This window comes from Chinchilla lanigera, unplaced genomic scaffold (assembly GCF_000276665.1).
Source record: "Chinchilla lanigera isolate Chin_1 unplaced genomic scaffold, ChiLan1.0 scaffold00026, whole genome shotgun sequence".
NCBI lineage: Eukaryota > Metazoa > Chordata > Mammalia > Rodentia > Chinchillidae > Chinchilla > Chinchilla lanigera.
This window is the reverse complement of record NW_004955427.1, coordinates 15,870,825-15,893,281: the sequence shown is the minus strand read 5'-3', so window position 1 is coordinate 15,893,281 and position 22,457 is coordinate 15,870,825. Positions and strand designations below refer to the sequence as shown.

At 41.1% G+C, this 22,457-nt stretch overlaps 1 protein-coding gene across 2 annotated transcripts in view; it reads left to right on the top strand.

Annotated features, from left to right (window-relative positions):
- Lsamp (limbic system-associated membrane protein) overlaps positions 1–22,104 on the top strand; it is a 604,798-nt gene extending 582,694 nt beyond the window's left edge. Inside the window, exons 8-9 of one of the 2 annotated variants that reach the window (XM_005386425.2) lie at positions 13,551–13,583; positions 19,907–22,104. In XM_005386425.2, the coding sequence (XP_005386482.1) occupies positions 13,551–13,583; positions 19,907–20,004 (131 nt within the window). In that variant the 3' untranslated portion in view covers positions 20,005–22,104. The remainder of the gene's footprint in view (positions 1–13,550; positions 13,584–19,906) is intronic. The other variant, XM_005386426.2, reaches the window with a different exon arrangement.
- Positions 22,105–22,457: the final 353 nt, after the last annotated feature.

Below are 22,457 nucleotides of genomic sequence, written 5' to 3'. Positions count from 1 at the left end.
CATATATTTGCATAAATACCTCCGACTGTATTGCTACAGAAAATCTACTGAATTGTAAAATGAGGAACGAGTCGGATCTGAATGTCTGAGGGAACTTTTCTAGCTTTGTTTGGCTCCTGTTATGTCCTGGGGCTCAGAATACTGCACAACAGTAAAATTCCTCCGAATCAGGTTGTGCATGGTCCTTCTTCCTGACGGAATGCACCTAAAGACTCACATGGGAAGGATCGTTGGTTCAGTCCGAGGTGCTTAAGCCAACCTTAAAGACTTAAAATCAGTGAAAGAAAGGGAAAAGACAAGGACAAACCACCATTGTTTTGTGTATGCAGCTCTCAGGCAAAAAATCCCCATGAGCTTGTATCTCTCTGGGCTCCATAAACCCATCTTTCTCTGATCACTGACTCTGAAAAAAAAAAAAAAGAAAGAAAAGGAAGAAAAAAGAAAAGAAAAAATTTGTAGAAAGTATCTCACTTGTGTGCCTCCCATCTGATTATTTCTCCCAAGTGAACAGCCTTTCCAATCACTAACCCTGTGTGGCGAGTGGGTCTGGGGAATGTGGAGATTATCTTCCAGGTTCAGGCATGCACTGGGTCTGTTCACAGCTGCTTGCCATTCAGCCCCTGTTTTTCCACTGATAAAACACATTGCACATGGCTGGGTTTGCATGATTAATACAGCTGTCTAAAGCTCGCTCTCTCTAGAAACAAAACCTCCCAAAATTAAAGTTATTTTTTTAAAAGTCTAAGTCACAAACAAGCTGGGCTTTTATAAATCTGAAGTCAGTCTGTTTCCTCCCAAAGGAAGACCAGTGTCTTTGTGGCCAGAGTTGGCATTAAAACAATCAGAGAAAGAAAGGGCCCTACCCAAGAGTGGGCTTTGAAGTCAAACTCCAAAGTGATGGACGGAAGAATGAGGAGAAATCCCTAGACATAACCCATAATTGAACAATCACTGGACAGTCCCCACAGCTTTACTTATTTTTTATGGGATACTGTCCTGGGAATCAATGAGAAAATCTCTTCTCAGCTCCTTAACATAACAGTAGTGTCAACTTGTCCAACAATGCTAACTTTGATAACTAGTATAATAATGATAGACAGGGGCCTTCTCATATACCAATAAAGCCCTAAACTCTTTTACACATATTAATTCAGTAAATCACTATAAACCTAAGAAAATAACATACACTTTTCCCCCATAATTTTTAACGAGAAAAGTATACCCAAATTTTAGTCCCCCACCTGCTACATACATCCAGGCACATATATAAATCTATATAGTACCTTATAAATAACTACTATGTATGCATTCATAATATCCAAGAAATATGCATTTGTCTACTGAATGTTAAAGTCAGCAAAATTTATTTTACATTTTATGATACTTGTAGTGCATAACAGTTACCTTAATATCTATACAATTTTACAGAATTCATTTTCAGAGATGCTGAAACACAGAGAGATGTATGCCCTCACATAGAGATTTAAAGGAAAGTATTCATCTTTTTAAAAACATGAGCAGAGCTATCTGGCATTGGCACATCTAATTTCACACACTTATTCAAACTGATTTACATACACACCACTATTAATCATAGATAATTACTAGCATTGTTCTCTGTAATTCAGTTTTTCCAACTGTGAAATGGGAAAGAAATTACATTTTTCATGCCTATAAGCTCAAAGTGATATTTTAAATAATATATAAAAGAGAGCTTTAAGTTCTTAGAAAGAGAGCATATTGGATTTAAAATAATCATAGTCAGATACACATATTTCCTGTAATTTTTAAAAGTACTATATTTAGAGGTATACCTGTTTCATATTACATGGACATTGCCTGGAAGTGATTTCCTTGTGTCTTCATTATAGTTTGGTGTATTATGTGTTCTAGGGAAGTTTTAAAATGGAAGCATCTTAAAACCAAATAAAAATGATTTTTCAAATGGGCATGGTGCCTCATGCTTGTAATCCCAGCACTTGTGGGGCTGAGGCAGAAGGATTGCTTTAGTTTGAGTCCAGCCAAGGCTACATAATGTGTTCAAGGCCAGCCTGAAATACATAGTGAGATCCTGTCTCAAAAACAATTTTGAGTTTTCATTATTCTTAGCCAATATTATAATAATGCACATAAAGGAGCTGCACAGTTGCATGGCTCCTTATGGAGGGGCAGTTCACACTTCAATGAATGCCCATTGTGTGTATTACCGAATGTCATACTAATCCAAGGTCATCAACCCAGCAAACCTGCCTTTTTTACTGGTTGAAAGTATAAGGTCCAGTCCAGAAAAGCTTTCAGTTTTAAACACGCCTATCCTTTCTTATTGGGTGGCAGAAACAAGGGTCTTGTTTCTACTGATAATACTTATGCAGCCATGTCCAACAAAATTACAGTGATACCACTGGCCCTGACTAATATACATCAAAATAATAAAGAGTTCTCCTTAATACCTGCTCCCTTGGCTTTTTCATTGGGAACAGCAGACTTTTTTAGTGATAGCAGTCAAGTGTTATAGTTGTACCAGTATTTAACATAGAATCAATGAGTCATTCATTGTCTTTTCAGTGATTTGCGCCCAGCTGTGGTCTGTGAGGTCTTACTCCCATTTCTACTTCCTACCTCCTCCCGCCTTTCTACTCTTCTCTCTGCTCTGTTTCGTAAACTATTCTTGTTAAAATTACTAAGAGAAGTCTATCTGAAATTTATTCACACTGTGTTTTAAGTGTCCAACAGAGGCTCAGAAGTGTTATTTCTCTCTGAATTTACGTTTAGCTTCAAGCTAAATGGCTAAAAATCCTGCAGCATCAATTTACAGGTAGGAGAATCTTTAACACTAGGACTCTTTCCTGATGCCTTGTCCAATTTTCCTATACAGCATCTGCCCACCTCAGACAGCCCTTCCCGGGGACCTCCCAGTGCTTCTGCCTCACTGTGCTATTTAGATTTCTAGAGCCAGCATGGATTTGAAGATGAGTATTTTTTTGAAAAATCCAAGCCTCCACTAAATTTTAATTTGATGGAAATATTGCTCTTCTATGAGCTTTTTGGGAAAAGTCTTTCAAAGTAACAATTACATTTGGGGATTAAGTTTAAGTAATTGGCAGTCTTGTCTTTTTAATTAAAAGGAATAAAGCTGCCTAAGAAGAGCTCAGTGAGATCTGCAGTGAAAAATGTTGGCAAGCTGCCCCACAGGGTGGGAAGGCTGGGATCCACAATGGACAGCCAAGGCTGATGGAGACTCCTTACAGTCCTGCAGCCCCCTCAGACCTCCCCTGTGTGCTTGCGTCATGTGACCTTTAGTTTAAGGCTTTTGGTCTCTGTGAGAGGCACTGCTACTGCTACGGGTAGCCAGGAAGTAAATCATTTCTTTGGGAGCTGAGCTCTAGGTATGAAGGTAGACTCCTTAAAGGAAGTTACACTACTTAAGAGGTAAAAAATACTTTTATATTAAATCATCAGTACAGACCCAACCCCTGTCAAACATGGGATCATATCTTCCAAAATACAAACCTTAATTTTAGTTTGTACCTTGACTCCCTCTATCTCTGCCATTTTAATTTTTAGTCCTGAAGTATTTCTTGATGTCCTTACTCTCCACTTGCTTTGTGCCTCTACATTTCCTTCCTTATTCACCTTGTATTCCATGTACATGTACTCCTTTGCTTCCTTCAAACAAAACCAAAGACAGAGTTTTGATAGTATTTGCATTTGCCTCTAAACACTGGCTATCCTCAGTCAGGCAAGTGCCAAGAAGCCTTTGTCCTCTACATGGAGCAAATACTGACTTCTAAAGAGGCAAAGTACAAATTAACCTTAGTAGCAGCTTCCCTTCTACAGTCACTCTGTCCTCAGGATGGTCTGTTATCATTACACGCCATTTGTAAGTATTAAATGAACCGAGCACCTCAATGGGGAAAAACTCAGTGTAAGTGGTCCCACCTTACATCTCTCCTTTCATGCTGCTGTGAAGAAGCACACCTGCCAAGCAGCAACACAGCATGACCTAATGAGATCAGAATTCCACTTTAAGGGGTTTGGTGGTCCTAGGTACCAGATGTCTGAGGGGGGCAGGCAGATGACTCCCTAGGACTCCGCTGAGAACTGTCAGCCTCTAGCCACCACAGATCAGTGAGGGGAGAGACCGTAGAAGCCATGTGTCATGCCTCTTCATCGGATGAGGCGCTACTTTGCTTATCACTGTGCTGACTGTCACGGAAAAGAGTTCCCACATCTCTGTAAGACCCATGTACATTTCATGCCTACACATCACCACTAACATGATCTCCACAGCCATAGCATCAGTCCAGTCTACTGTCTAACAGCCCCTTGCTCACAATGGAGATTCTGATTTAATCTCCCACCTTGGAACCCCTACATTGACAAGTACAAAAATATTCAGTGTGATAATTTTAACTGCCAAAAATAATTCTGTTTGGGACAAGAGAAGTAGTGTGTTGTTCAGCTAAAAGGCAGCAAAAGCAGGACAACTCTTTGCTTCACTGTGTCTTCTGTGTATGCTCCGTGCTCATTAGTTACAATAGCTGCAAGCATCCCCAGCCATGTTCTGTGTTCGAGAGCTGCTTGTGCACACTGCAGTGCTTTCTCAATTAGATGTGTAGATTTCGTTCACATGCTCTTACAAAGTAGAAGCAGGGATTGTTTGGAGAAACTGAGTATACCTGGCAGTCAAAATAAGGGAAACATTTTATTTTTCCTCCCAGAGTTCCAGAACACAGGTAAGTTTATCCGTGAAAGCTGGCAAGAGCTCCTGCTGAGAAAGACAATGATTTTATTCAGGGATGGTTGGTCTACGCTTGCGGGTTCCACCCTCCTATTTTGAGTCCTTAACAGTGTGACTTCTTAGATGTACTCTCCACTTGCTTTGTGCCTGTGCTTTGTAGCTTCTTTTAGAATCCCTGTCTTCCTTTCTTTATGAGCTGTAATCTTTAGGAACACAAGAAAAAATCCTACACTCCTCATAGAAGTTCAGAGTAGTGCTTTGTGCAGGTAAAGTTTATTAGGCAATGAACGATATTGTGAGGACACCTGTCATTGAGTCGAAGAGATGTTTTTCTATAACTTACTCTGGTCTGAGTATTAGAGACAATGATAGAGAACAAGCCAGGCACAGTTTCTGTGCTGGTAGAGAACAAGCCAGATGGAAAAGTACATGATGAAGGAGATTAAATAACCACAATGAACTTTCTTAAATCCCTTTTAGGGTGCTCACAAGCTGTTCAGGGTAAACAGAGCGGGGACACTTTGGCTCAGCTGGGCTGATCAGTGAGGAATTCCAGGGAGAAGTGAAATCCCAAGAAAGAAAAGAGAGGGGAGAGGAGAGCAGAAAGTTCTAATACATACAAAGTCTGTCATCCAGAAAGAGCTGCACGGATAGAGATCCAATAGAAAACCTAATTAACTTTTAGAATCTAGGGGAAATTGTCCTATTTCTTACTTCTTTTGCCCCTGGTCTGTCGGACAAAAGGAGAAGAGAGAGAAAAAGAAAAGGCAGAGGAAGGAAAGAGGAAAGGAAGAAGGAAGGAAATGAAGCTGATTTTCTGGAGTGGACTGAGAGTCTGTTATTTAGGGCGCTATTTAGAAAAACTCAAAGCCTTTCAAGAGGGAGGTTTCAGGTAGACATTTACCCTAGTTGTAGGGCTGGTCACACTGTAAGGAGCTGTCTGTGTTTTCGAGGAGTTGCACCGGCACTCGGCTGCAACGTGATGGTGGGAGTCAGTGACACAGACTAGTTATCGAGGCGTCCTGGAACTCTGAGGTACAGAGCGGCAGGGAAGTGCCCCAAGCAGAACTGTCCTTCCCAAGGTGGGGCCCAGGCTAACTCAGAGTGCACCAACGTTCTTTAATCCCTTATCTTCTTATTTCCAGGAGCTTTCAAACCCGAGGGAATCGCACAAATTCTCTCATTATCTCTGCATTCAAACACCTCAGGCCAGCTACCTTGTTCCATGGTATTTGAATGTTTTTGATTTTCTAAGACACAGAATGAAAACTCACATTACAGGGATTCAAGATGGTCTTGAGTTCTTTAGGATTTTGAATCTAAAATGTATTTTTAAATGGATCAGATATTCACAATTTAGAGCGCAGAAGTAGAAAGGATGGGGTAACCCTCCTTCAGAGAAACCCCACAAAACTCTAGAAAGCTTCCCAAACCTGAATTTGAATCATTGTTGGCTCGTGAAGCAGATGAAGTTACAAAAGGCTTTAAAATATACCTAGAATGTATTTTTTAAAACACAGAAAATATAATGTACTTTCTGTTTTAATGACCAAGTAGAATCAACAATGAAGTGGATTTGGAGCTAGGAGTTAGTTCTTTATTAAAGGAGTTCATTGGTTTCTTAATTGCAGCAGGAGGCACATGATGGTACCCACAGGTGCAATGGGTACATTCCAGGTACAAGGGCAGAAATACTTGTTTCTTCTTTAAGAGAGCAACCACGAGTCTGGCGCAGAGTGCGTTACTGACACCTGCTTCGAATGACTTTACTTCAAGAGTTTTTCTAATCTAATACGTACTTTTAGACAGCATAGCCCAGGGAAGTCTCTTTATTAAACTTAACCCCTTGGGCATTCTCAAACATTTTAATTCATTGATTATTAAAAATTAAACCTCTCAGGCTGAATAAGGAACTTACAGGATTTGAGAAAGCTGACTTGGTGTAAGAGACTTAATGAAGTTCTCTCTTCAGGCTGAGGGGACTCAGCAGAACTGCACTTTTTGTAACAATCCATAATACCACTGAACAGAATCCATAGTGGTGACATCAGATCATGCACCTGCAGAGACTCCACCAGACAGCTCACCAGTGCATCAAGCGTGTAACCACAAGGACCTCACAAACCTACAGGATACCTTTTATCACACTGCCATTTCATGCTAAGATCCTGTTCTTACTGAAATTAGACCTCACCCATCTTGGCTTCTGTCTTCTTTTACTATATGATATCAGCAACTAAAATATGAGAGGGAGGGAAATCAGTTTCCTCAGAATGTGTCAACCCAGTGCCAGATAATCAGAAATTAATGATTTTCTTTTCCCTGGATTTAGAGGGTTCTTAAAAATGCATTGATTTGTTTTCATAGTCTTCTATTCTGGAAGTAAATGTAATGCATTCTCGTTATGGAAGAACTTGAAAATATATAAAACTTTTTAAAAAGAAAATAAAGATAGTATACAATCTCTGTCCTCAGAGATGACATCATTAATACAAGGTGGATGAATATTTTCTCTGGACATGCGAGCTGTCCGTGTGTTGTACGATCTTCACCCTCTCCAAGGCATTTCTGCGACTTGCTCAGAACTGCGGTAGAAGCTGGTCCTCCTGCCCAACCAGCACCCTCTCCCCAGCTCACCTGGGAGCTTCCCCTTGTGTCACCTCTGAGATTCCTGTAGGGGTCCTTCAGAGACAAGAGCACTTCCTCTCTCAAAACTAGAGTATTCATATCTTCTGTCCTGTATATCTTTTAACAGAATAAATTTTTACCTTTAAAATATTTTTTAAGTCTATTCACCACAGAACATTTGCTTTGTCATAGTTTAGTCATGCCACTGATGAGCAAGGGTAAGCCTCACCTATTTTACTCACAAATGATAACAAGAAATGATGCCAACATTAATGTTAGCTTGAGTTCATTCATTCACACATTCAACAGGGAGCTTCCTATGTCTAGGACTGCAATATTCCGGGAAGTCAACAACTGTCTAGGTCATTATTCACTCTTAAACATCAACCAGCAAAGACTATTTCTGGCCCTAGTCAACTGTGTCAGGAAAAGCCTTCATTGATATTTGCAAGTGTGGAATTCCTTCTTGGCCCACATCTAGCTAAGAGAAACCAACTTCCTTCCCAAGATACTGATGATTTGCCACTATTTCTTAGTTTTCTTAGCCAGTTGTCACGGTCTCTTAGTTATTCCTAAGAATAAAGCTGAGGCAAATAACCCTAAGGTTGAGGTTCAGATCTGTTCCTCTGCTTTGACATTGTTACCCCTTAACTAGAGCCAGAATAATTACTGTGATTCCCAGAGATTATTATTCTAGAAAGATTAGGCATTAGGATTCATACAAAATGAATGTCATACATGGGAGGAAATCAAAAGCTCTAACAATACAAACAGGAATCACACGGCCTATCTTTTTCCATGACAGAAGAAAAAAATAATCATACTCATAAGTAGAAGCTGCTAATCCCTAAAGCCTCTGAGTAGAGAGGAGAAACCCATGAGAAAGAAATTAATAACTTTCAAAGTGTAGCTTTGAAAATTGAATTAATAAAAATGTCTCTCTTTTAAGCCTCTGTAGTAATAAAGGTTTTATTTTTCAAAATTGGCCAAAAAAATCAGAGGACAAAAATCCACGAGTTTCCATGGAGGAACCCTACAAATGTTCAGTCTCGGTTCCTCGGCACCAGCGTAGGGGGAAACACAACACATCAAATCTCCTTTCGTTGCTTTTATTTTCTCATGATTTTAACCCCATTTCTCTTTCCCAAAGTCCAGACAGCTGAAGAATGGCATCTCTATTGAGTCTGGATTCTCTATGGCCTAAAAACACACACTTATACTGACTGGCCTGGGGAAAAATGCCACCAAATACATTAAATCCCCTAATACATCATTTTAAAACCTGCAGTATGTCAGGAGATTGGCTTTCAAGTGTTGTATCACACACAAAGAGAAGACGTCCTTATCCAAATAGCTGTGGCAAGTGAAAAACGAAAAGTTGATGTCCAAATAAACACCCTGGAATTAGAACAACTGTGCAAACAAAATAAACCCCCATACGCTACGTATCTGCATGTGGATGGGAGGGAATGCTTATACGGAGGTTAGAGACACCTTCTTTTGACTGAGTGCAGGGTTAAACCACAGAAAATCTTTCTCCCTATGGGTTCATTGTATCCTCGTAAGCCCAGACAGAACTCAAAGGAATCGAAATGACAAAATTTTCCGTGAACAAAGGTATACAAATTTGCTAAGACAGTGAGGATTTCCCAAACTATGACTTTGGAGTTTCTAATGAAGCATCTTTCATCTTTCCAAAACTAATTTTGAGAGAACAAGAGGTAAGAAGAAGAAGAATGCATTTTCTGATCTTTGAACAAAAAAAAGGCCTTCAGTTTTTGTTTATGTTTCAGTTCTCATTCAGCTTGAAGATGTTTTTAAGTAAAGCTGAGCCCTTCAGAAACTTTTCTACCTGCCAGGATCTGGGAGGTGCTAGTAGGACCTTCTAGCCCCATGTGCCTCTTAAAAGGACTGAATTCTCCGTAATAGACTTGCCTTGGGGTTAAAGCTCTGTAGCTCCAAAGACATAATACAATCCCCCACCCTCTGCAGCTTCAGCTGAGCTCCTGAGGGATTAGCCCAGTCATTCATTCATCCACTCAGATATTTGTTCAGCAAATCTACTGGATACTTATGCTGTACTAGGGAAAATAGCAAGCTAAGGATACAGTATTAAGCAAAAAGACATACATATTCCAATGAGAGAGGCTGAATCATTTATTTTTTGATGGTTCATGTTTAACGTGGCTGAACACAGATGCTCAAACTCAAAGAAGGTTGGCATAAATACTTCCGTCGAGGCCCTTGCCTTCCCTAGCGTTTAGAATTAAATTCTTTCCCCAGTGCCTTCTTGTACCCGCTTATCAGGCGCTGAGATCTAAGCATCTGAGAGGAATGCTTTCAGACAATGTGTTCAGGATTCTCTACTCTAGTATCCCTCGATGTTCTGTCCACTGGATCCCTGCAGATCTTTTTAAGTGATACTCCGAGCCTCTACTGCCTGCTCACTTGTAAGGGAATTTGCTGAAGCCAGATCAGTATGGATGGGAAACTTTTCATGAAAGACATAAAAAAATCGCAGGTTCCTGGTATGTCCTAATGAGTGTACCCAGGGAATCCCTACAAAAATAATATTCCCGATATTGCAGTTTTCATCAAAAACATAAGGTCATCTTTGCACTAGAAAACGAATAACTTTCAGTTGGTAAGGGCCAAAATAAATTCTTTTCCAATGCTAGGAAATATCCCCTCTTGAAGAGTAACATTTCATTCCTGCTGTGAAACTGAAAAAAAGTTTTTATTTCTCTCGCTACTGCCACCCCATGGACAGAGGCGATTTCTTTAGACAGCGCACAGGAGCGTATCTTAAAATCACCACAAGATGGCAGCACGTAACCAAATTTCCAAAGATCAAACCGCAACAACACAGATTATTTTTGCCTCATCAGAGAATTTTCTATTCCTACAGGAAAAAAAAAGAAAAAAAATGCTAGGAAATCGCAATACAGAATAAACACTCTAGGTTTTTTCCTAAAATCACACAGAATTTCAAGTTTTAAGATCTGAATTTCTCAGAGAAGTCAATTTATATGAAAAGGAGTGCCTAAAATTTAACTTGTAACGTAGCTTGACTTTTTAATTTACTTCAGTAAAATATACATATTTTTATATGACTTTTTCTGACTTTTTATAGAAAGAAATATGTGTGTGATATCTTTCTTTTGTTTAGCAGAGGACTGCCTGTCCTCTAACATATGCTTAGAACTTACAGACTCAGACAAGCAGTGCCAGGGTCAAGCTCTTGCAGGAGCGCTGCCAGTTTTGTCCTAACCAATCAATCTACTTTCCCGTCATTTTTGTGCTAGAATTTTCTAATGTTCAGATGTTTTATTCATCACATTGCTGCAATATATCTATACAAAAAATTTATACATCACCATCATTATTGCTATGATAATTATTGTTATTATTATTATTTGGACCTGTATTGCCATGGCTTATTTGCTGGCATATCTATTTTTTCTTCTACAGAAATTTCACTGAAAATCCTCTCTAGAAGGGATTTTTACCACAAAGCTGGCAACTACTTCTTATTTAATTCAGTGCTTATTACATGTCTGGTACAGCGTGTGGATTTATTAATCTAAGACAGGGCACAAATTTTTTTTGTTTGGTACCAGAACTCGAACTCAGGACCTTGCACTTGCCAGGCAGGCACTTGTGCCACTAAGCTACATCCCCAGCGGCACAAATTTACAAGAGACAGGTTAATTAAACACACCTTACTGAATATGAAACTATAAGAAGTTAAGAGTTATTTTCTAGTTAAAGCAGATTCACTGACCTTCTTACCTGCCCTAGTGCCTGAACAACTGCTTGAAATTACTCCAATGAATCCTGTGGACCAGACATGAAGCAAGGAAACCCTAATATTCTTTACCTGAATGTGGTCGTGTCAAGAATCTAAGCCCCTTTAGCTAAAAGCGATCGTTCTGTTACCAGAAGGGTCCTAATAAATTCTAAACGATGACAAACAGACAGCCTTGACCCAAGATAGAAGAAGCATGCTTTGTTCAAGAGCAGAGCTTTTCTGACTGGTGTTGTATGATTTCAATATCCCAGAGATGCACCTACAGTTATAGACACCTTGCTTATGTAGGAAAAAAAACTAGGCACAGAGAATAATGTTCTGTATTTGGGCTACAGAGCTAGGAGTCCTAAATTTCAGTCCCATTTCTTTCCTTTGTTATTTGTGTAACCTCACTGGGCTCCAGTTTCCTCCTATTATGATGGACACTTTCCTCCCAGTGTTTTTCCAATGAATTTTAAAGTAGTATGTTAGTTGCAAGGAAAAGGTATAAAGCGAATATTAGAAAAGAAACTAGTGACAGTGTGATTAGTATACAAATTGACAGTGTGATTAATATACAGTTCGACACATCAGTGGTCAGATCACGAGATGTGCAGAGAAGGTTGTCAGCAGGTAGGGACTGGTGTTCTCTATGTTAACAGGACCTAGGCCACTTCCAGGGTAAGCGCACGATCCATTCTTCTGTTTGACCTTGCAGTATGTAACATTTGTTAACTACGAATAAGGTACTTCAGTCACATAAGGGCAGGTGTTGATTTCTAGGAGCACCCTCAGAAGGGCAGCAAGAGCTCATCCAGCAATTACAGCACACCAGAACACTCATGCGCAGCTCCTCTTCCATATCTGACCAGTTCAGGGAAACTTTCCCCGCCAGCACATGCAGCAAGCTCTTAGGAGCAGACAGGATGGGACTAATTTTGCTAATACTGAGCTATAGCCGAACATTTTCAGACACCAGCCATGAGGACAGTCGAGCACTTCTTTATAACTATAAGAATCCCAGAGAATATTACACTGTTTGATGGCATCTCCTTGCGGCCGACTTTGGGTGGACAAAGAAAAAAACTACATCTCTAAGGGAAGGGTTTAATGGGCTGCCCTAACCTTGGAAACTTTGCAGACTTGATTTTAACGATCTGACCCTTCTGTGCTATGTCACAGAATAAAGAATTTAGTTTCTCAGATTCCCTGTTTTTCTTTTTCCTTTTAGGTTAGGAGGATGCTTGGCATATATTTATTTTTCTCTCTTTTGTTTTTTTGTTTTTTTTTTTTCCTTTTCTGTTTTGGGCCATTGTGCATTCAGAGTAACTATACTGGCTGGGCTACAATAGCAAACACTCACAGACAAAGCCCCTGTCTCCAAGGAATGAAAAGTCCAGTGCCGAAAAGACAGGTATTAATCAAAGCATCAAACACATTTTTCAATTTAAACTGAAATGAGTGCTATGAAGAAAAGCAGAGCTTATAATAAAGAGACCTAACATGCCAAGGAGATCAGGGAAGATTTCCTTGTAGAAGTGAGACCCGAATTCTGAACCTGAGTGAGATTTCTGGATGAGATCTCCCTGGGCCACGTGCGTTACGGCAGAGAAAACACGGTGCCAGGAGGCACAAAGGAAAGCTGGTGAGCTGGTAGATTTTGATAAGGTTGGGGGAAGAGCAGTGACAAGGGGAGCCCCAGAAGAAGAAGGCACTCAGGGAGCACATGTCCCGATGCAGAACACAAAACATAAACAAGCAGATAAGTGAATGTTTAGTATGGTTCCAGGTGGAGATGAGTGCTACTTAGCTCAGTAAGAAATAGAGAAAATAACAGAGAATGCTACTTTTGAAAAAGCGATGAGGAAGTCCTTCCTGAGTTGGTGACATGTTGATGCAAATCTACATGCGTGACTAGGTGGGCGATAACTACCCGGGAGAACCTTTCAAGCAGATGAGAGAGCAGGTGCGAAGCCTCCAGGGTTCGAATAGACTCACTTATTGGAAGAAGACATGAGGCCAGTTGCGTTGAGTGGAGGGAACTAAGGGCGAAATGGGAGGATGGGAATGAGAAGCAAGCAGCCTAAAGAGCCGCCCTGCACTGCTTTCACTTCCATTCTCAACGCTCGCGTGCAGAACGCGGAGCGCCGGGTATTTGCAGTTGCAGATCCGTGGTTGCCACCTCCAGCTCCGAATCTGTTCCAGCCACACCGCCTGTCTCCTTCTGCCTTTCACGCAGTCGCTAGAATCTCTTCTCCTGCTGGAATGATTTCCTGCCTTTTCTCTGTCTTCTTTCGGTGGAGAGTACCAACCAGTCTGTTTTCTTGTTCGTTCTCAGTTGATTAAAAAAAAATTTATTTGCTTTTGTTTCGCTGAATATTTCTTTTTTAGAAATTGGCACCACCGTGCACTTCCAGCAAAAAGGTATGCTTTTATTTCCGATTTCCTCCTATATGTTAAAGTGAAGTTTTCAGAGCAATGCATTGCGGACTTCTACATTTCAGTTTATTTCAGTTCAACAGTTTGTAATGATAATTTGCAATCACACATTTAGCATTATTTTCCCAAATTGTGAACCCTCCTATTTATAAAAGTCCCTGACCCAACCCATGATTCTTATACTGCGTTTCAGAGCTTTTCACTTTTAGAGTCTGGGCCTGGGTCTTGGTCTGAGCAAATTGTTCTTTGCCCCACTTCCCGGCGCCCCCTGCTTCTCCATCTGAAGAGTCCGTGTCTAACCCTTGAGGAACTGCAGCTTTCAGACAGTCTCCGCCCCTGTCTGGACTCTCAGAAGAGACACCTGGCTTATTTTACAGTAACTCATTGCCTGTGAAAATAACTACATGGCGAGACAGTGACATCGAGACTAGGAATAGCCACAAGAGTATCTATTAGAATGAATCATTTGAGCAGTTAATATTCCCAGGCCTCTGTGAAGCCTCAGTTTTCTGCTGCTGAACCTGGTAAGGATACGATGTCATGTCCCTCAACTGTCCCATGTTTGTGCAGCAGCCCTGGGACAGATGAGCTGCTTATTTGCTCTGCAAAGACAGCACAACCACGGCAAGACTTCACAAAACGGACCTTCAGGTGGAAACAGTTACTAATGAAGAATCCCTCTGTACAAGTACGATAGATGATCCCTGAGAGTGTCTGTATCCAGCGCGGAGCCAAAGCAGCCCCTGTGTGGCCAGGCGCCACCCTGATGAAGTCCTCTGGATCCTCTACGTGATGAGGGATTGTCCCCCAGGAGGATTTCTTCTCCGGGTCTCCATGGGAAATGAGATAACTGAGCTCACTATAGATGACCAAAACCTGTTTTTGTTGGACTTAGGCCGTAAGACCAGTTTCCAAGAGCTACAGAGAGCATAGTCCCTTTGTTCCTTCCTCCCAAGAAAGGGCCAGTGTCTTGTTTCTAGCCAATTCTAGCAGGTCCTCACAGAGGCAGCAGGAAGCAGGCGGGATCATCTGGAGCATGAAAGCATGTCCTCTTGTCACGGTTTGCCTGAGGTCCCCAAAAAGCCTCCTTCGGTCCTGGGGGCGGGCTTTTTAGAGACAGTGGAATCTAGAGTTTGTGATTGGTTCATTGTCCGGTGCTGGGATTAGTGGTGTGAGTGCTACACCCGCCCTAGGGGCAGGCAGCCTGCACACAACATAAGGGAGGGAAAGTGTCTTGCTCCCTGCATTTTTGCTCCTGTTGCTTCTGCCACCCCAGCTGCCATGAACAGTTGCTCCTCAGCCACACCACCCTGCCTTGGAGCCAGCTGAGTAGTGACTGAAACCTCCACAGACTGTGAGCTAAGTCAGCCTGTAATTTGGACCTCAGGTATTTTGTCTCAGCAATAAGAGAAAAGTAATGAAGACACCTCCTCTGCCCTTCACCTCTCCCCAACACTGTGATTACTGAAGTGTTAATTGCACTTGAATCTTTTTGGCTAGTGTTATACGTGACACACTAGGATGAGGATGGCAAGATAAGCACTCTCACGGCACCAGAAATAGTACCTAATATGTCAAAAGGTGTGTGCCAAAAATACAGGAGGCTGTTTTGATGGGGAAGATTTGATGATTCCAACTTTTCTGTGCAAATACTTCAGCCTGCCCAAATATCCCTTTACAGAGGGTGAATATAATGCATAAAAATTCATACTGGAAGAGTCTGGATTTAATTCTAAGACCCACAGTCAATGGAAACATCATTTTACACCCTCTTCTAATCTGCCTTAGCCTGTGGCAATTACAGATTTCCATCTTCAATTCATTCACCCAAAGGGAGCTGTACTGGCAGAAAGCTGCCAGCAGGTGTCACCAAAGTCAATCTTATCGCATTCACCTTTTAACATAACTCCCCAGGACCGTGGTGTGCCTTCTTAGCCTGCATGTCTGGGTAACCTTGAAGAGACGGACTGGGGAGATTCGTAGATGGCTCATTTTCCTTGTTTAACAAATTGTTTTTTAAATTGTTATTTTGTTTTGTCAGTCACTTCATTAGTCTTTAACAATTCTAAAAAAAATTCGAGTTTTAAAACTCCTCCAGCCTTTCTTTTCTTCTTACATGGCTGAACTATATCCAGAATAAAATTACGACTAAATTTGATTCCTTAGTGGCTAAAAGAAATTCTCAGGGATTACAGAGGACATCATTAAAGACCACTTGTAATAAATCCAGTCCCAAATCCAGGAAATGAGCCCTCAGGACTCAGAAGAAAGAATGGAAAACTGTTGGCCCCATTTGAATTACCCAATATATCCAAGCACATACCCTCTAAAAACAGGTGCTGAGGAATTACCTTTGCCTTTCTTTGAGATTTTACTGGAAGACTAATCATTTGGCTCACACTTATAGTTCAGAGGCTTGACAAAAAATTCTCATATCTCTCAACTTCGGGGTGCTTTCTTAATCTTGCCCTTAACTGCAAGCATTGCCCTTTTGTAAGGATTGCCACAGCAAGCTCTTTGCCTGCCAGAGTCTCCTTTACCCTATTCTGGGGTTGAAAAATGACCTGGAACCCGTCGGGCGTAGTGGCGCACACCTATAATCCCAGCACTTGGGAGGCTGAGGCAGGAGGATCATTGCAAGTTCAAGACCAACCTGAACTGCATAGCAAGACCCTGTCTCAAAAAGCCAAAAAAAAAAAAAAAAAAAACCGACCTGGTATGTTGACTCATGGCGTAGTCTTGCTGCAGGTGAATTTTGCCTTTTTGTGTCAAACATTAAAAGCCTTAACCCAATTCGCAAACCAATATCTTTTCATTTGGATCAGTATTTCATTCATTTCAGCAATCCAAATTTTATTTTAATAACAATAATAATCTGGGTATACCTTACTGATTACTTCTGAGAAGCCACACATACGCATGCATGTAATCCACATAGAATGGGGTTAAATACCAAGATGTGATTTTTGTCTGTGATATGAAAGCGTGTAGCAAGTTTTTGAATGTGGTTTTATTTGCCCATCTATTCTTAAGGCTAATTTATGTTTGCAGACTCTTGCTTTCATTCTATCTGTCAGTATATGAAAGCACTTGCTCAGCTTGGCCATCTGGCATAAAAAATAAGATTTAACATTTGCATTTCCACAAATAAGCAGAAATTTCATAACTATGAGCTAAAACATAATTAATGATTTTGCTGATTATTCTTCCCTGAAATAGCCATTAACTGAAGTAGTCTCCTATGCACTCATATATATCTATAATTGCACGCACACTTATGATGATTTCCCAACTATCACCCATTTGCCCTGGTATTTTTCAAGCCTATTTATTGAGTCTCAAAGTCAATTATGACAAGAGCAAGCCACAGAAGCACTTTAAATAGCTATATGAAAGCACTTAATAAATAATAGTTGATAGAAACAAAGATATTTTTAAGAGAAGTACACCATGCTATTTAGATATATAGTAATACTAATAAAGATAAAATTAAAGATTATCATCATATTCGTATTGGTATGCTCTGTGATAGCATAAAATAGCATATGAAAGTAATAGCTAATTTTGCACCATGTATACTATAGTACCAGTAATACATGTGTATGTCATATGTGAGCATGTATATAGCTTATATCCTCCCCTGTGTGTGTTGGCATGTATGTTCACACAGGTGTTAGCAAGAATGCGAAAATGTTACATATGAACGTGTTTGTCTACCTATACACAGGGAAAAAGAAAGTATTTTCAATGATGAATATTTTGCTTTCTTAAATATTTACTACCATGTAAATAAAATGATAAGACTATGTTTTTTAGCCTTCTTCAGATACCACTCAACTCCAGGATATCAGAAACATAATTTAGCCTATTTTGTGGCTAAAAGTGAGATCATGGCAATAAACATTTCCTGAGGACTGCCTATGACCATAGCACCTTAAACGTGCTCTATCTCATCTGAGGACTTATTTCACGTTATTCTCAGGATAAAACAGACACTATTTTTCCTTACCTATGTGGAGCCCTAATGTTTGTGTAGTCTTTCTCTGTCATGAAAGTCTCATTGATACACTCATACAGTGTTCCAAGAAGCTGATGGCATCTAATGTATATGCAGGAACTAAAAGAATAAACAAGGAACTAAGTAAAGGATTCTACCCACCTGGCTAGAAACCCTGGGCTATTTCCTTTAAGAGAGCTTTGAGGTCCCCCAAGTCAAAAAGTCTATGGGTAGAAGACAAGGAGAGAGTGAAGAAGAAGGATGTTGAGCTGAGCCTAGGGATACCTGGGACAAGTACCGCGTCAGAAGTTACTAATCAGGTCCTTGAGGCTACACACATAATCTACTGAAAACAGAAAGCACCTAAGTTGACTTTCATTAACACAACCCATAGCCATTCACAAAATCAGAGATGTAGCTGGTTATTTAATTTGTTTCCATTATGCATGGTAAGACTCATTTTACATAGAAAGTGTGCTGCTCAAACTTTGTCTATGTTTGTACTTTTAGTGTATGTGCAGCCAAAGCGAAAACAAGTTGTATTCTTGTATTAAGTAGTGTTCTTAATATTCCCAAGAAGGCGCTCTAGCCCAAAGTACTTTACTCAGAATCGTTTTTGCAGGGGTAATGGCTAACTGTTTGTAGGTTTGTTTGAGCTCATTACTGTTTTAATCCAACACAAGCTTCATATTCCCGCTGGCCACCCTTCTATTGAGAGTCACTGCATACTGCTGGCCGGCAAAGGCTGGGGAGCCAAACACCGGGCTGAACACCCAGTCTCTCTGCTTATGAGTGCTGGAAGTAAGTTTGTGGATTTGTCTCTCTGTGCCTCTATTTCAGTGTAGAACACGTTTAATGATGTACTTCCCTCAGCACAGGTATGTGCTCATGTTTATTACAGGGCCCAGTAGGCAGCTGTTTGTTGTTTTGTTACTGTCCTTATTGCTTTTATTACTTACATAAAATACAAATTGAGCATTGAGCATTCAATTGAGCATTTCCCCCTGTTATCCTGCCTTCAAACTGGTATGTTTCTAAACAGATTACGAGAAGTTTCATGTACCAGAAGTTGCTTCCACCTCCATTGCAATTGTATGCCATCATAGTTACACACACACACACACACACACACACACACACACACCCATCTGCATATGTGCCCTAAAATCTTCAAAGGGACCCATAATGAGAGTGATACCCCTTTCTTTTTTTAAGTAATTATCTAAGTCTGTAGCCTCAAAACCAAAGCATCTATAGTGATTTTTTACTTTAATGGGACATGAATAAAAAGAGAAAATGTAACACGCTACAGGAGAGAAGGTCCTCAGTGACCTACAGCTTCTACCCCAACCCTCCTCTGCCCATCAGCACACAAACCCTATCTCCAAGTCCTCCCTACCACTGTCCCTCTCTGACCTTCACCCACTGCTCCTGCGAACCCAACGCTGGCCACACTAAGGTGGCAGAAGGTGATAGACTGTCATGCCTGGTTCAGGCCTGCATAAGTTCAAATCTCAGGACTGCTGCTAGTAAGGACCTCCCTCTTAACATCCCCAGCTGGTTTGTTTGTTTTTGCTGTTGTCACTGATATGGTTTCTGATTTTCAAAGTGACAAATGAAGACTTGGAGCAAGATGATCCAGTCTGCCACTTGAGAATCTACAGTGTGCTGACTTACCTTTTACCTTCATAAGGTGCCACCCACCCCTAAAAGCTACTGTATCATGATTCCCTTCCCAGTTAACAAATAGAAAATTGCTATTTCTCTAAGACGCTAAGGAGTCATGGTGCTTGTGAGACTGGTACTGTGCTGTGATGAACTGAGAGGAAGAGCTTGCACCCAGCTGTTGAAGGCCCTGGAGGACCAGCACTGGCTTCAGCCTGAGGAGTGGGCACAGCAGGCCAGAGTTAGTGGACAACACACAGCACATCATACAGTGGTGATGGCCAGTTTAGAGGCTGCTCCAGCAAAAGCACTTTTGGATTTGGAAGTGTTTTGACAAGTGATGCTCTATAAGATACTTAAACTTCATGGGCTGGGGATATAGCTCAGTGGCACAGCACCTGCCTGGCAAGCGCAAGGTTGTTAGTTCAATTCTCGGTACCAAAAAAAAAAAAAAAAGATACTTAAACCTCAGGATGAGAAGGATTAGCAAAGATTTAGAGCCCCACTTGGAGAGCACACAGACCAGAGACATTGGAGCATCAGTACCTGGCCACGCCTTACCTTGAGTCCTATCAACATTCGGCTGAAACAAAAAACAATCAGAGTATAACTATCCTCTTTTCTCTCTCTCCTCTTTACTATGCAGGACCTGGGTCGGTGAGAGGAATAAACGGATCCATCAGTCTGGCCGTACCACTGTGGCTGCTGGCAGCATCCCTGCTCTGCCTTCTCAGCAAATGTTAATAGAATAAAAATTTAAAAGTAATTTAAAAAACACACAACAATGTGTCACACCGGATACAGAGAGAGAGAGAGAGCACGTGTGCAAGATGGGGGGGAGACTTTATTTCACAACCTTGTGTGTTTAGAAATGAAGGGGGAAATGTGGAAAATGAAGAAAATCCAACATTTAAAACGATTTTAAAAGTCCATCAATAAAAAAAAGTTGAGCATAATTCAGGGTGGGAAATGAAATGTTCTACCATGATCTGTGTATATCTAAGCAAATGAACGCTGTGCAAAGACTGTATCTTGCTGAGGACATCCGGATATTGTAAAAATAAGACCAAGAAAAATCACATGAATATTAACGCCCCCCACACACAGTTTATCCTTCCTCCTTCATCCGTTATCATCTGTGGGGAAAAGTATAAGGTCTTGCCTTCGGTGTTTATATTTCCATAATCTCTTTATTCTGTTCTTATTTGAGCTGACTTGTAGCCATTTCAGACTGTCAATGGAATCTTGTGTTGAGCTTTCATCGACTATTCTGCCTCCACTCTTTCTCCAACTTTTGAGATCACCCCTGTCCCGCCAGTGTGTTCCATCGCCCCACACCCACACCACAGAGATCCTTTGATCCAGCCCGCCCGACCTCACTTCGCCCCACGCCCTCCGGAGCACTGGTCACGCCGCAGATGCTAGGAAGTGCCATTTAAGTTTTCCACTGTGTGTGTGTGCTCGAGTCTCTCGCTCTCACGTGAGTGTACATGTGTGTGAGAGTGTGTGTGTCTCTCTCTAAAGCATGCCAATGGAATGGTCCATGTGTACATAGACTCATTGTGCTGTAGATACTGTCCTGCATTGTAATTGTGAGATGCGGCTGTCACGAGTTGCTGGGGGAGATGGCGGGGAGGGAGGTACGGAGCAGACCCCCTCCTCCATCCATGGCTGTCACATGACATCAGTGTGTATTCAAACCAGGCTGTGTCCCCTCCCAAGGGCAGGACTCCACATTCCTCCTAGCCCCATCTTCAGAACCCAGTCAGGAGTCACTCAGAATATCACTGTCCATGAAAGTGCCTACTATTGATGGGGTGAGCCAACAGTGGAACGGATCAGTAAAGTGGATGAAGTTACCTAGGAGAGAGGGTTTCAGACTCCACTCTTGTTTCATGAGCCTGAGGGATTCATACATTTCCTGGCTCTTGACAGGCTCGGGCCTTGCGGCATTGCAGAAGTGAGCACCATGTACTGAACAAGTCCCCCGAAATGGGAGTGTTCAGGTGTTAACTCCATGAGAAGGAGGATGAGCCACATGGAGATACTAGAGAGGCCTGTTTTGTCTCTTCCCTAATCATCAAATAACACTGCATTTGCCCCATAGATTTCCCTGAGCAGAGATTGTTTCCTCTTTCAGACAAAATACAGTAAGTGTGAGCAAGACAGGAGAAGTAGACAGATGTCCAAGATCCTTTCTCACATTTGGTAGATACTGTTAGAGCACTAAGCTGAAGAAAGAAGAAGAACTCGCTTCTTGTGTCCCTTTGCGACATTTGCCTGGTGTCTGGCTAATACCACATTTGGTTGCACACATCCCCCCTTCTGTTCCACTGAGGATGTCTGTACCACCATTGCTCATGGAGTCCATCGTTATACTAAACCAGGCCACTAGGAATTATAGCACAGCCACATCCCTTACTCTAGGTAAATTTTCATCGATGTGTGTCATCGTGATATTAACAGAGACCTATGAGCTAACTCCTTAACCAAGGTATCCGGGCCACTTGTAATTAATTTAGGTAGAAGTTATATGAGGACCACAAAAGATAGTATCACCACATAACCTGAAGGATTTTCTTGGGGAAAGTCTTTCAGTGAGAGCTAGCTGTGCATGCAGATATCTCTGTCAAGACAATTGCTTACCATTACACTATAGGAGGCATAGGAAGTGGCTCGGCTTATGAAAGGACAAAGGAGTGTAGTTGACGTCATAATTGAATATAATCCCACAGAGCCAAATAGGGTAGCTCATCAAGTCTTTGAGCCTTAAAAATAGCTATCACATGATGTGAAATGAGAAAATTCATAATTGGAAAGGAAAGGAAGGAAGGAAGGAAGGAAGGAAGGAAGGAAGGAAGGAAAAAAAAGAAAAGAAAGAGAAAGAAAGAAAGAAAGAAAGAAAGAAAGAAAGAAAGAAAGAAAGAAAGAAAGAAAAGAAGAGAGGAAGGGAGGAAGGAAAGAAGGAAGAAAAAAGAATGAGAGGAAAGAAAGAAGAAAGAAAAAGATACAAACTATTTTAAATCTAGGGGATTCTATTGTGTTTTATAAAGTTATCCCACTTCTTTTGCAATTTTTCATTTTAGGCACGAAAAAGAGGACAAGTTGGGCTTTGGGATGCATAAGAGTATTTAAGGCAGATTCTGAGAAAGGACAGAAGTTAGCTAGGAAGGTAGCTAGGAAAAGAGAGAGCAGGC